General features: G+C 43.6%; 1 protein-coding gene across 6 annotated transcripts in view; it reads right to left on the reverse strand.

Moving 5' to 3' along the window:
• Positions 1-6,123: 6,123 nt before the first annotated feature.
• Positions 6,124-12,412, reverse strand: part of SPIN1 (spindlin 1) — a 98,727-nt gene continuing 92,438 nt past the window's right edge. For all 6 annotated transcript variants that reach the window (XM_036896894.2, XM_036896898.2, XM_036896895.2 and 3 more), the window contains one exon: positions 6,124-9,581. In XM_036896894.2, the coding sequence (XP_036752789.1) occupies positions 9,382-9,581 (200 nt within the window). In that variant the 3' untranslated portion in view covers positions 6,124-9,381. The remainder of the gene's footprint in view (positions 9,582-12,412) is intronic.

Consider the following 12,412-nt stretch of genomic DNA (forward strand, 5'->3'; position numbering starts at 1 on the left):
GATTCTCAAAAAGGATCCTTAGTAAAGGTAGGCCAGTTTTACCATAATCTATAGACAGTTCTGGTTTCACCAGTGCAAAAGAATTTTGGTAATATGGTCATTAAAGGAATTTCATTTTCTTGGAAAAAGTAACAATTTGCCTCAGGAATAAATCAGGTCCTTATACTGGCCTCTCAAATCAATTTTGAAAAATTCCTCATTTACCTTTAGTTCAGTGCTGAATCAATTAATTATTAAGCCAACATACAAGTCTTTGTACAGCCCAAGGAAAACATTAAAAAACCTTGGTTTACAGAAGTTCCATTTTTATAGTCTCTTTCCTTAAAATACTTAAACTTTTCTGACTTCCACTAAATCCTACAATGTCCCCACCAGAAAGGCAAACTGGTCTTTTTCCCAAAGAAGGCAGAGAGGAGTCCAGAGCTGCATCTAGCTGGGTCATCCACGCAGCTACACAGGACAGGCGTCTAGCCAAAACTGCCCCGCATACTTCCTCATGACATTCCGCCCACCTGACACTCTAACGAGAACGGTTTTTAATAGTGAGAAAACACATGACAATTTAGGACATTTTAGATTATAAAAACATAGAAACTAGACTACAAGGTTTGGATTTTTGTGATCATTAACAGGAAACAACTTGAAAGCTCATCCTGCGGTTCACGACGGGGCTAGTGCACACATGCCAGCTGAGAGGCAGCAGGCACCCCGCCCACCCGGAGGTCTGGACCATGGCTGCACGCTCCCGCTGGGACACGGCCTCCCTGGAGCAGGCGGGCAGGCGGCCCCGAGGGTTGCAAAGTATTAGCACCCCGTCAGCTGGGAGAGTGGTGATTAAACTGAGAACATGTTGCAATTTGTTATTTCTCTGTTTTCTTTCTTCCTAAAGGCTATACCGCACCACTGTGGCTTCACAGAGAATTAAAATGCTGAAGGGCAGTTGTCAGACCTAAGTTCCTCCTTGGAACACGGAGCAGGGGGAGAACCCCGGTCAATAACAACCGCCTTCCTCAGTCCCACGTTTATCAGCCTGAGCCCACGTGTGATTGCTGGTCTAGGACCCTCACTAGACCAGGCAAACAGCACAGAGCTGGGATGTGGCTGCACGCAGAAAAGACCAAGCTTGCTAGCCATCAAATTTCCTGCTTGCTTTATATGCAACATGGACTGTCACTTAATCTGAGCCATTTTTGGAAAACAAGTTAATCTTCCTTAAGTGCTTCAAAGAAATAGTGAATCATCTTATTATTCTGGCTAAGCTAATTAGAAGTTCAGAGATGCTAAGAAAAAGCAATGCCAAGGAAGAAACTGAGGGACAGAAATGTCTTCAAACTGTGACTAGACCCTGAACCCCTGCTGGGGCTGGCGTGTCAGCCTCGCGAATGTCCCCCACAAAGTGCGGCTGCACAAAGCACGGCCCCCCTGGCCCCGTCAGAGCCACCGAGTGACCTACCGGCCTGAAGCACAGGCCTGAGCCGGACCTTCCCTGCTGTCTGAGGGGGTGGTACGCCCCGTCAACTCACGCTCATCTGGGAGCACAGAGCAATCTTCCTCAGGACTGCTTAAAAATTCACAAAGATTCTGGAACTCTCAAGTTCCAAGTAACTACGAATACCTGTTTTGTTTCATTAAAAGACTTGAGGATTCCATAAAAGGACTCAGATTACAAAATACATTTTTGCTGCAATCTGAACGCCATCAAAGCCGGTGGGGTCTGCCTTGCTTCCAAGTCACCATTAAAGACCTTTGGGATACCAGCGTTTGAAATCCCACCCTGGAGAAGCCTAGGCAGACCCTCGCCTGCGGGAGTGATTCAGGAATGGCAGGAATGGAGCCTGTGCCCTCCAGAGGCAGGCGGCCTGCAGCCACCTCCGCTTCCTCAGAACAGAAGCTGCCGCCCCTCACACTCCCCGGGGCCGGGTCAACTGGCAACAGCGCAGCCGCCCCAGCAGCCGCTGCGGCCCCGGCCGTCCTGACCCAGGCTCTTCTGGACAGACATTAAAGCAGCAGCTGCTGCCGTTAAGCTAAATAAGGCAGCCAGCTTTACCCGGACCGCGGGTGGGGACCCATGTTAAATGTCCGTGCCAGAAACGTAATTAATGACAGAATGTCAAAGGCAGAGTGAATTTTAACACCTGCAAATATTTTCCCCTAGAACATAATCAACTCTTAAAACTTTCCCAATGAGAGATCAATTTCAGACAATATAACAGGGAAAGGAAAGGCAGTAATTAAACAGAGCACATCCGGGGCTACCTAGGGGTAGAAATGAGGACTGTGACCATCACTCTCTTACCATAAAACAACAGCCACGTTTCACAAGGTGTAACTGGCCTTGTTTAAAGAATACAACTTCCTTCTCCAGCAGCAATACATTCTTCTGAATGTGGGCCTGCTACTTAAGTCGCCGCTCCTGGGGTTACCAATGACACTGCCACCCCCCAGTACCACATTACACAAGAGCACTACAGAGGAAGGTCCACACTTGTAGCTGCTGTGATGACTGAACACGTGAGCAAGGCAGAGATGCCTTTATTCACAAAGGTTGCATTTATAGCATGCTTCTCTGTCACAGTGAGAGAGAAAATATGGGACAGCCACCAACATTTCAACAGTGCTTATCATGGAAATATTCCTGACAATGATGGTAAACGAACAGACCACGTGGAACTAATGGTTCAAGTGCCCTATGAACAAAAACCAAAGCAGAACATGGCCCGGTCTAAGTGACAGGGCAGCCCCTCCAAGGCCAGCACCAGACATACTGCCAGCATGGTGGCTTGTCCCTGTGTGTGGGCTCAGGTCGGCACTGCACCCCCAGCAGCTCTGCCCTGGGAATTCACAGGCATCCTCTGAGAAGGGCAGGACCCTCCCTGTGGGGAAGCGAGGAAGCCTCTGAGAAAGGCCAGTCGGCTGGCTGGAGAGCAGGCTCGGACAGCTACGCCTAGCCCTGGGCCACTCGGCTCTTCTGGCAGTGCCCTTTTCAGAACACCCCTCTCCTACCAAACTAGAGCACTCATGTTATTTTAAAAATAATGAGCCTGTGTCAAAGTGACACCCAGTTAATACTGATTCCTTTTCCACTGAAGGGCTGGCAACAAGAAAGCCTAACTAAATTTTAACATGGCACAATGGGCTGAATCATGCTCCTCAAATTCATCAGTGGAGTCCTGAGCACTGGTACTCAGAGTGGAGTGTGTGGAGATGGTACCTTTACAGAGAACATTAAGGCACAGTGATGTGGTTAGGGGAACCTAACCCCATCTGACTAGCATCCCTATGAGAAGGGGAGAGTAGGACACAGTCACACAGAGGGATGACCATGAAGACACTGGGAGGAGAATGCATCTGCACCACGAGGGAGATCTCAGGACAACCAGCCCTGCCCACCCCTTCATCTCAGGCTTCCAGCGTCCAGACTGGCACAGAAATCTGTATTTCCGGCTGTTTGTTACAGCAGCCAAAGCTGACTGATACACATAGCATACGCAGTACCACCACAAAACTCTCTTGTCATCTACCACGAGCATGATTAATCAGAGCATGAACTTTTCAAAAATACAATTACCAAAATAAAAAAGGCCAGTGATGCCATCCTGAGACATTTCCAACAAGTATGTGTGAGCCAAATGAACGAACACTGGTAACTTTCAGTTCCTGGGCCCTGATGTGCCCGTCCGCTCAGCTGCTCCCAGCAGCTACTCCAGCAGCAGACCATGGACTCCACCCCTTAGACGTTGTTTTCAGTCCTAACAAACTGCTTCCCCTGCAGGAATGTTCTGAAAATGGCCAGTCTTGTTCTTCCTAGTGTGACAAAGCAGACTTCGGGTAAATTAAGACACAAACCCAGTGGTTAAAACTATCTGATCATATAGTATTACAGGACAACTTAAAGCAACTTTTGCAACCAGTCTCCAGTAAATAAGAGACACATGCACATAAACAGTGCACAAGAAAGAACCACTTTCAGTTGGAGAGCCACAGTCCCTGGGGCTACCCTCCTTTCTGGTGGGAATGCCCACAGCCTGTCACACGGGCACGCGCATGACACACAGAAGATGACAGACACAGAACACATTCAAGGCCAAGCTCTGACACTATTTAGCAATCCACTCGTGATGGGAGCACGGAAGGCTGAGCTCCCATCCCATGTGCGAGACTCTACGCCAAAGACAGTTTTTCAAGGTCTCCATCTGTCCTTTCCTCCTCCTCACCTGCTTCAGAAGTTGCAGCACAGAAACAGTTCACAGCTGTGCATGATGTGCTGGCCCTGTAAAGGGTTTTAGGTAGTTCACCCAGTGCTTCAGGCTCTCCTGTTACCCAGAATGTCAATCTCTAAAGGTTAAATTTAAGAGATGCAGGAGGATGAGGACAGGGGGGAGCCAACTCACCAGCGAACAGCGAGAAAGGAACGAGGGACCGGCCTGCACTCAGTGTCACCATCACCAGTGATGGGGGGAGTCACACTACCTGGTCTACCGCCCTCAGTAAAAACTAAGCAGAATGAATATCATGTCATTTTTAGGCAAAATGATGTGCCAACACAATACCCAAAAACCATCTGCCACTGTGACACCCGAAGCTTTACAACCAATTTAAGGGCAGACAGAGATGACCTAAGAATGTCTGGAGAGGAAATTGATTAACCCAATTCTCAACTCAGCAGCCCTAAAGCTTACAATGTATGATACAGAACAAACCAAATACTACAGAAATTGCGGATGAGAACTGTGTATTACAACAATGTTAATGACATAATTTCTACAATCTTGTGATGACAAATTTCTTCAGCAGGGGAAAAAAAACTTTGGGGTCTAATTCTTACTGCAGAGAGACTGTATAAAACCTCTTATTAAGGCAATCTGGAAATAACAACACTTTTGGTTGTCAACTCATAAAGTAAGTTCATAACACAAGCATCCACGGATGCCACCCGAGACGAGCAAACTCACCCTGCTGAGGCCATTCGGTCCTGAGGTTCCCCTACAGCAGCCGGGGCCTGGGCACAGCACCGGGAACCAGGCCTCAGGGCCTCTGGGATCCTGGGCGAGGCCCTCCCCATCTCCCCAGCCACAGAGCAGGAGAAGCTGCACGTCCCTCACAGGACAAAGAACCGAAGGAAATACTGGGTGTGGGTGCTTGACTGGAGTCTGCCAGTGCTCCCTGACCACGGGGCCGCTATGTCACAGAGCTGTGACAGCACCAAGGGGCCCACTGGGCATGGAGGACTGCTCACCAGGTTCCACTCAATATAAACCTGCTTTGTTGCTTTTGGGGAAAACATTTCCTGAGCTGTACTTTCAACACACAACTGACTAACCATCAGGAAAGAGACTAAGATGAGGCCTCAGTGAGCACACGTGCCCCGACCTGTACCTCCTCCACAGCTGTCTGCACCCCTGCCACCTGAGCCTGAGTCAACCCCTGCGTCCCCCTGGGTATCCAAGACAAGGCTCCCTCGGCCCCTCCGGCAAGCAGGAAAGGGACCTGGTTCTGTCCTAGCCTTAACCAGAGGACACTGGGCCAAACCCAACATGGAAACACTAAAAAGTTAATCTATTAAAGAAGCATCATAAACTCTACTTTCTACCTGAGTATCTCACCAAGGATGATAAAACATAGAGCACATATAGATCACAGTATTACCTACATTTCTTAGTCCTTACCATAGAGAAATGGAGATTTTTCACTACAGACTCTCACTGACTAGGATTTAAGTATTAATAAAAGAAACACACAAGTATAATTGTAAGCAGTATACAAATCAAGAATAGATGTGGAAGTGTAAAATAATTTTTAATTTAATTTAAAAATTCTTTTAAGTCTAAAATTTTATGATAAATGAATGTCTCTCAATATCAAATCACACACATTAATATTCTGGACTACGTAGCTGGGATATTGATTATCATCCCCTCACCTTTCAGGTATTATTCTGTATATACCTGTATTATTTACCATTCAAATAAAAACCCTAATTCTTTGTTTTTCTGTATATCTGATATTTACATGTGAAAAAGAGGGAAAAAAGGTTGCTTAAAGTCAAACTCAAACTTTAAAAACTTTTCAAGCAGGGTTAACACATCACATTTTGCTCATGAGCACAAAATTTACAGCCAAAAGTTGCACATAAAGGGTTTATTTTAAATGTTTTAAGGATAGGATAGTTACATCATAATTATAAAAATTACTTACAGAATTAACAGATTTATATTGTTTATACTTCTAAATGCAGAGAACAGGAAACTGTCTACACATTGTATAAAATAAAATTAAAATTAAAAATGAATTCAAGCTTGAAAGATGAGGTCATTTACCTAATTTTAAAATGCGAACACGAAGACCTCTGAACTATACACATTCATTCAAACTGCTGATGGAAAATACAAAAAGCGCAGCATTTCCAAGGAACCACAGACATTTTGACCATTATTATTTTCTGTTATAATAGTTGTTCCTGTTTTGTCTTTGGAGAACTTTCATTTTTGTTAAGACAATCAGCTTAAGGATGTTTTCAGGCACTACAATTTGTGACAATCAAAACAGTCTCTAAAGGGTCCAACAGCGTTCAGAGAGTCAAGCCCAATGCACTTCGGGGTTTGGCACGTGAAACAATAACAAATGAAATCTGGTTTAGAAGTCACTGTGATTGTTTAAAGGATGCACAGTCCCTCCAAATGCTGCATGACATACACGACTGGAAAATCACCTTCTGTCTGCACTACGTTTGCTTCACCAGTGCATTTTTATCCTACAACCACTAAACAGCACAGGAAGCAATATACAGAAAATGAAAACAAATTAAAACAAAGAAAGAAAACAAAAAACCTAAGTATCTTTACCATGCAATTTTAGTTAGTTACACTGAACATTCTACTTAGACTAGAGCATGCAGAGAAGGATGGTCTGCTTTCAAGGTTCTCCTTTGAAGCTTTACGTGGCAGCCAGACATCACACACACGCACACACGACACAGTAATACTAGAGCAGGCCAATGAGGAAGGCCAATACATTTTATACAGATTCATGTCCTGTGTTGTCACAAGTCCCATAATTTTGGAGATTCACGTTGGATCCCTGAGATCAAGGAACCAACATTCTGATACCAGGAAAACGCAAGCAATGCATGCAGATCTGATATGTGAGCCTAAAACAAGGCCTGGAATACTAGGCCAAAGAGCAGAATTTGTCATGGCGTAAGTATGGTTTGAGCCACCAAAAAGAAAAGACAATGGGGAAAAAAATAGAAAAACAAAAAAACCCCTTCCCCTTCCTTCAGCCCCAAAGGCAATAAATGTAACAATGATAAAAATAATGATCATAATACGACATTCACCTGGAGAGTGAATCATGTGGTTTAAGCTGCTACAGGTACTTGCAGGAAAAGTCACAAGCAAGTCTTTATATAACGCTGGAAATGTTTCACAGCCTCAGGATACTTCCAAGACTTTTTCAGCCCAAAGTCACTAAGCCATGTTCTGGGCCACACGTGTCACATGGGTTTGGGGAGCCAGGTTTGGTCTTGAGACTCAATGCAGGGACTCTTGTAAAAGCCACCAAGAAGCCAGGTGGCAGATCTGCAGCATGATACTTGGTCAGGCCCAGGAGGGGTGTCTGAGCTCCAGGAGCTCACGGAGAGGAGAAGCCGCCCAGGCACTGGCCTGCAGGGAGCCACAGCCACACTGCAGCCAATGGGGGCACCATGGGGCAAGGAGCAGGGCTGCTACTCCACAGCATGAGGCATGCCTTCCTGGATGCAAACAGGCACCCTGTGAACTGTGCACAGAGGCTGGGAAACCACAGAATCTCTAACATCAAGAAGGGCCCTGATGGAGGTCACTCCAATTTCAGGTGTTGACAGCATGTGTCTAGCTTTCTGCTCAGACTGGATTCACAGACTGCCTTGATCCTAGCTTTCAAATTGCCAGGGATCACCCAAATCAAAGTGGTAGACGGTCATTCTGCCAGTATCCAACCACTTATGCAGTTCTGTTTTGGTTAAAACAGTTACAGGAATAAGCCACAAAAGGATGAAATGGGTAAGGGCTACTGACATAATTACACGCACAAGGCGCCTGGACCGGATGTGGCAGGGTCCACTGAATGCAAAAAACCCATGTGCACAGCACACCAGGGGTAAGAACATACAGCACCACACAGGTGTCAGGAGACTGAAGCTGGGAATTTGTCTAGACACTCTTTGTGGGTAAAAGTCTTCTGATGATATCATGTACCAGTATTAGCAGTAATAAAAATAAGAGTGTCCCAGAGAACTTTAGACGGCAACACCACCATTCTTAAACTTGTTATTTCTCATATAAAACCACTACGTTCTTCCAGGAACTTACCACATACACACAAACAGCTGATATACTGTTGCCTTTTAAATCCATGTACAAAAATCCAGATTACTGATTTGCACAAATAATGGACCAAATATGCCGTCCAAAATACATCTGCATTACACTGTGTGGACCAAGTGCCTGGGCTTTGTTTAAAAACAGAAAGTACTGATAATAAAAAAAATGTGAACAAAACAATTTACAAAGTTTAGAATTAAAGGCAGCCTTTCACCCAGATTTGTTTTGTAAAATTCTAATGTACATCACTAAATTTCATAATGAAATTATGAACATTGTATTCACAACTAATTCATGTTTGGACTTATAAAGACTCCAGACTGAAAAAGTGTCTGAAATTCTGATTTTCACAAGCTGAATGCCCCTACATGCTTCTTGTGCCAAATTGAGTTTTAAACAAACAGCAGTAATATACTAGATAGGACTGACTTGAGTCAAGCACTCCTCTTAAACTGGAGAAAGTTTTTTTTTAACCCCCATCCCAATCCACAAAGAAAGGACTGCCAATGAAGAGAGAGAGAGAGAGAGAGAGAGAGAGAGAGAGAGAGTGTGTGTGTGTGTGTGCATGCACAGATCTGTGTGTGTATATATATTATATATGTATACACAGATAGATAGGTAGGAATAGATACATACATATATATATATGTCAAAAAAGGCAATAACAAAAATACTGAACTATGCTTGCATGTGTCAGCAGAATGAGAGCACATTAAGAGTGAAGGGAACTGGGTAAGGTCTGGCACAGCCTTCAATGACTATGATACAAGCTTAACTTTTACCAAACCTGCCAGTAACTCCCTTCTAAACAGACTTCTTAAGAGGAAGGAGCTCCTTACATAAAATGCTTTGTGTTCACATAAAAACTTGTACTATTTAGAACAAAACCAGTTCTTCTGGCAGAGATTGTGGGTTCGCAGGGACATTTAAGCTTTCATTAAACTGGAAAGCAATCAAGTCTTTATGTCTACAAATTATACATTTAATAGTTCCACAAATTTGGCAAAGTTTGTGATGACATCTAGGATGTTTTCACCAAATCGTAGACATAAATATGGAAATCATCATCAAACTTGATGAAATAGACAGACGGTTTGGCTTCTACTTGATGAATGACCATGCCAGTCCTTTTAGAGCCATCTTCTTTGGCATATTCCACTTGTTTGCCTACCAGGCTGTCCACAACTTCTCCTGGTTCCCTTTCTGCTGGAGGTGAATCATCTGCATTTAAAGGGGAAAAGAGAATTTAAAGTCAATTTTTAGATACACACCAACTCACATCTATTTTTAAAGTAATTAAAAACAGGTTTTTTTACTATCTGAATTCATCTTGGTTACTAGACCAAGAGTCAGCAACTTTTCTTCAAGAACCACACAATAAATATGTTAGGCCTGAGGTTACATGATCTCTGTTCCAACTCCTCAGCTCTGCTGCTGTCTCGTGAAGAGTAGCTACAGCTGTCAGTGAACAGTGTGGCTGTGTGCCAGTGACACTGTATTTATAAGCAGTGTGCCAACCCCCGAGATACAGATGTGTGCAAATGATTCTGAAAATCATAACCAGAAATTCCTTTGGTTTAACTCTAGCTGTACCTGTCTAAGGGGAGGCAGTAAAAGAAGAAGATGGCCAAGAAAAAAATCTAAATAATTATGTAATTTCTTAAAAATAGTTTGGGTTACTTTGAAATAGGATTTCAAAGCAGTCAGTACCTACTGGGATGACTAACTGTGCTACACACTTAAAACGCCTACATATTCCTTGTCATATCCTGTGAACCCTTGAAGTGTTCTCCTCAATTTCATTGCATTACATACCATCTTCCTAACTCAGTTTCAACATAAAAGATTTTCTGTACTTTAAAAATAGGTGCTAAGTGAACTTCATCCCAGGCCAATTATGATGGAATCTTCAAGGATGGCTGAGGCACCTGTACTTTTTATATGACCCTCAGGAAAATCTGACTGTTGGGAAGGAAAACACTGCTCTACAACCTGGCAGGAACTTTGTAAAATACAGGAATACACATATAATGGGAGCAAACCACCACCACCAACAGCAAAGAGACAAAGCAAAAGAGAAAACATGGAGATGAATGTCGACAGTTACGACTTGACTCTAAGAAACCCCTTGTGGCTCCTGAGTAAGCCAGGCTCCTTCCCATACAGAAGAGCAGGGCGACCACCATTCTGCTCTGCCCAGGCCCTACTGGGCCAGCAGTGCTGGGGCGACAGCTGGCAGCACACCTTCTCATTCTCACACGTACCCTGGGCTGGACCAGGTCATGTATTACAATAAATCCTCTCACTGAATGACACACCCCAAACCTGCTACTCTGATCTCTGGGACTAACAGTCCACACTCAACACAAACAGTAAAATGCCTATGCGCAAGTGTTACCAGTTCTGTTAAACAAGGAAGTGAAGGGAAAACCTAAGCTGAACTCTTTTCCTAAATATGCTGTTCTGTCAGGCAGCAGCACATAATGCCACACCTTCCTGGCACTTCCATTTACAAAGGAATCCCCAACACAGGACCGCCACACATTTCACAGTAACCATGGCAGAGAAGGACTCAAACACAGGCCGTGGTAGAGCTTTGTATCAGAGCATCACCACTCTTTATAAAGTATAGTGGCAAATACACTTCCACACCAGTTGCAAAAATGTTTGCAGTTTGAGAAAGACAGGAAGGAGAGGATAGGAAGTGTGGCTGGGAAGGTAATGGGGGTGCAAATGGTCTCACACTCTTACCAAGTCAATGTGACTGACCTCACCTGGATATTTCTCTACAAAAATTAAAAAATAAACTTCATACAGGTTGGAGAAATGCTTTTAAGGAATGCTGTCATGATAATTAAATTCCTGCTTGTATAAATGCTTTCTATTACACATTTGTAACACATGTGCACAAACAAAACAAAAAACCATTGAAGAAGGTAGAGAGCCAGAGACAAGTGAGCACAAGAGTAGGTTCACTGACTGGCCTGTTCACAGGAAGGACTAAAAGCACTCAGGAATTGATGCCACATTGCTAACACACTGTCTGTCAGCAACATCTGTCCAGGACAAGGGATCAAGTGTTTGAGGAAAGGCTGTGGAATACTTTAAAAAGGAAGAGGTTTACCCAAAAATGAAATTAAGAAAATAATTCCACTTATAATATCATGAAAAAGAATAAAATACTTTGGAATAAGCTTAAGAAGTACAAAATTTATACACTGAAAACTACAAGACACTATTGACGGTAATAAAAAAAATATCTTAATAAATGAAAAAACATCCCATGCTCATGGGTCACAAGGCTTAAAATGTCAGGATGGCAGTACCCCCCAAAATGATGGGGAGATTCAGCACAGAATCCCAGCTGGCCTCTTTGTGGGAAGTGATAACATCCCAAATTTCATATGGAGCTGCAAGGAACCCAGGACAGCCACAACAATTCTGAAAAAGAACAGATTAGGAGGGGTCGCATATCCTAATTTCACAACTTACCACAATAAGGTGTAATCAATCAGGTGTGGTCCTGGCAAAGTCACAGACATATGGCCAAACACAACAGAACTGACAGTGCAGAAATACACCCGCACACCTGGAATCAGCCGGCTTTCAACAAGGATGCCAAAAACACTCAATGAAAGTACTCTTTTAAAACAAAGTGCAAAAGTAATATGGCGGGCCCTCACACCACATCATAAAGTTAACTCAAAATGTATTAGATCTAAATAAAAGAGTTAAAACCCTACATGAAGGAGCAAATATACTGAAGACTCTTAGAAGAAAATGTGAGGGTAAATCTTCCTAATCTTGGATTTGGCGAAGGACTCGGCAAAGGATTCTTAGATACAACACCAATGAAAGAAAAAAGATAAACGGGACTTCAGCAACATTAAAAACTTATGTGCTTCAAAGCACACTATCAAGAAAGTGAAAAGACAATCCATAGAATGAAGTAATGTATCTGCAAATCATGTACCTGACAAGAGACTTGTACCTAGAATATTGACTCGTACAACTCAAGAGACAACCCAATTGAAAAATGGGCAAAGGACTCT

The sequence above is a fragment of the Manis pentadactyla genome, chromosome 3 (assembly GCF_030020395.1).
Source record: "Manis pentadactyla isolate mManPen7 chromosome 3, mManPen7.hap1, whole genome shotgun sequence".
Taxonomy (NCBI): Eukaryota; Metazoa; Chordata; class Mammalia; order Pholidota; family Manidae; genus Manis; species Manis pentadactyla.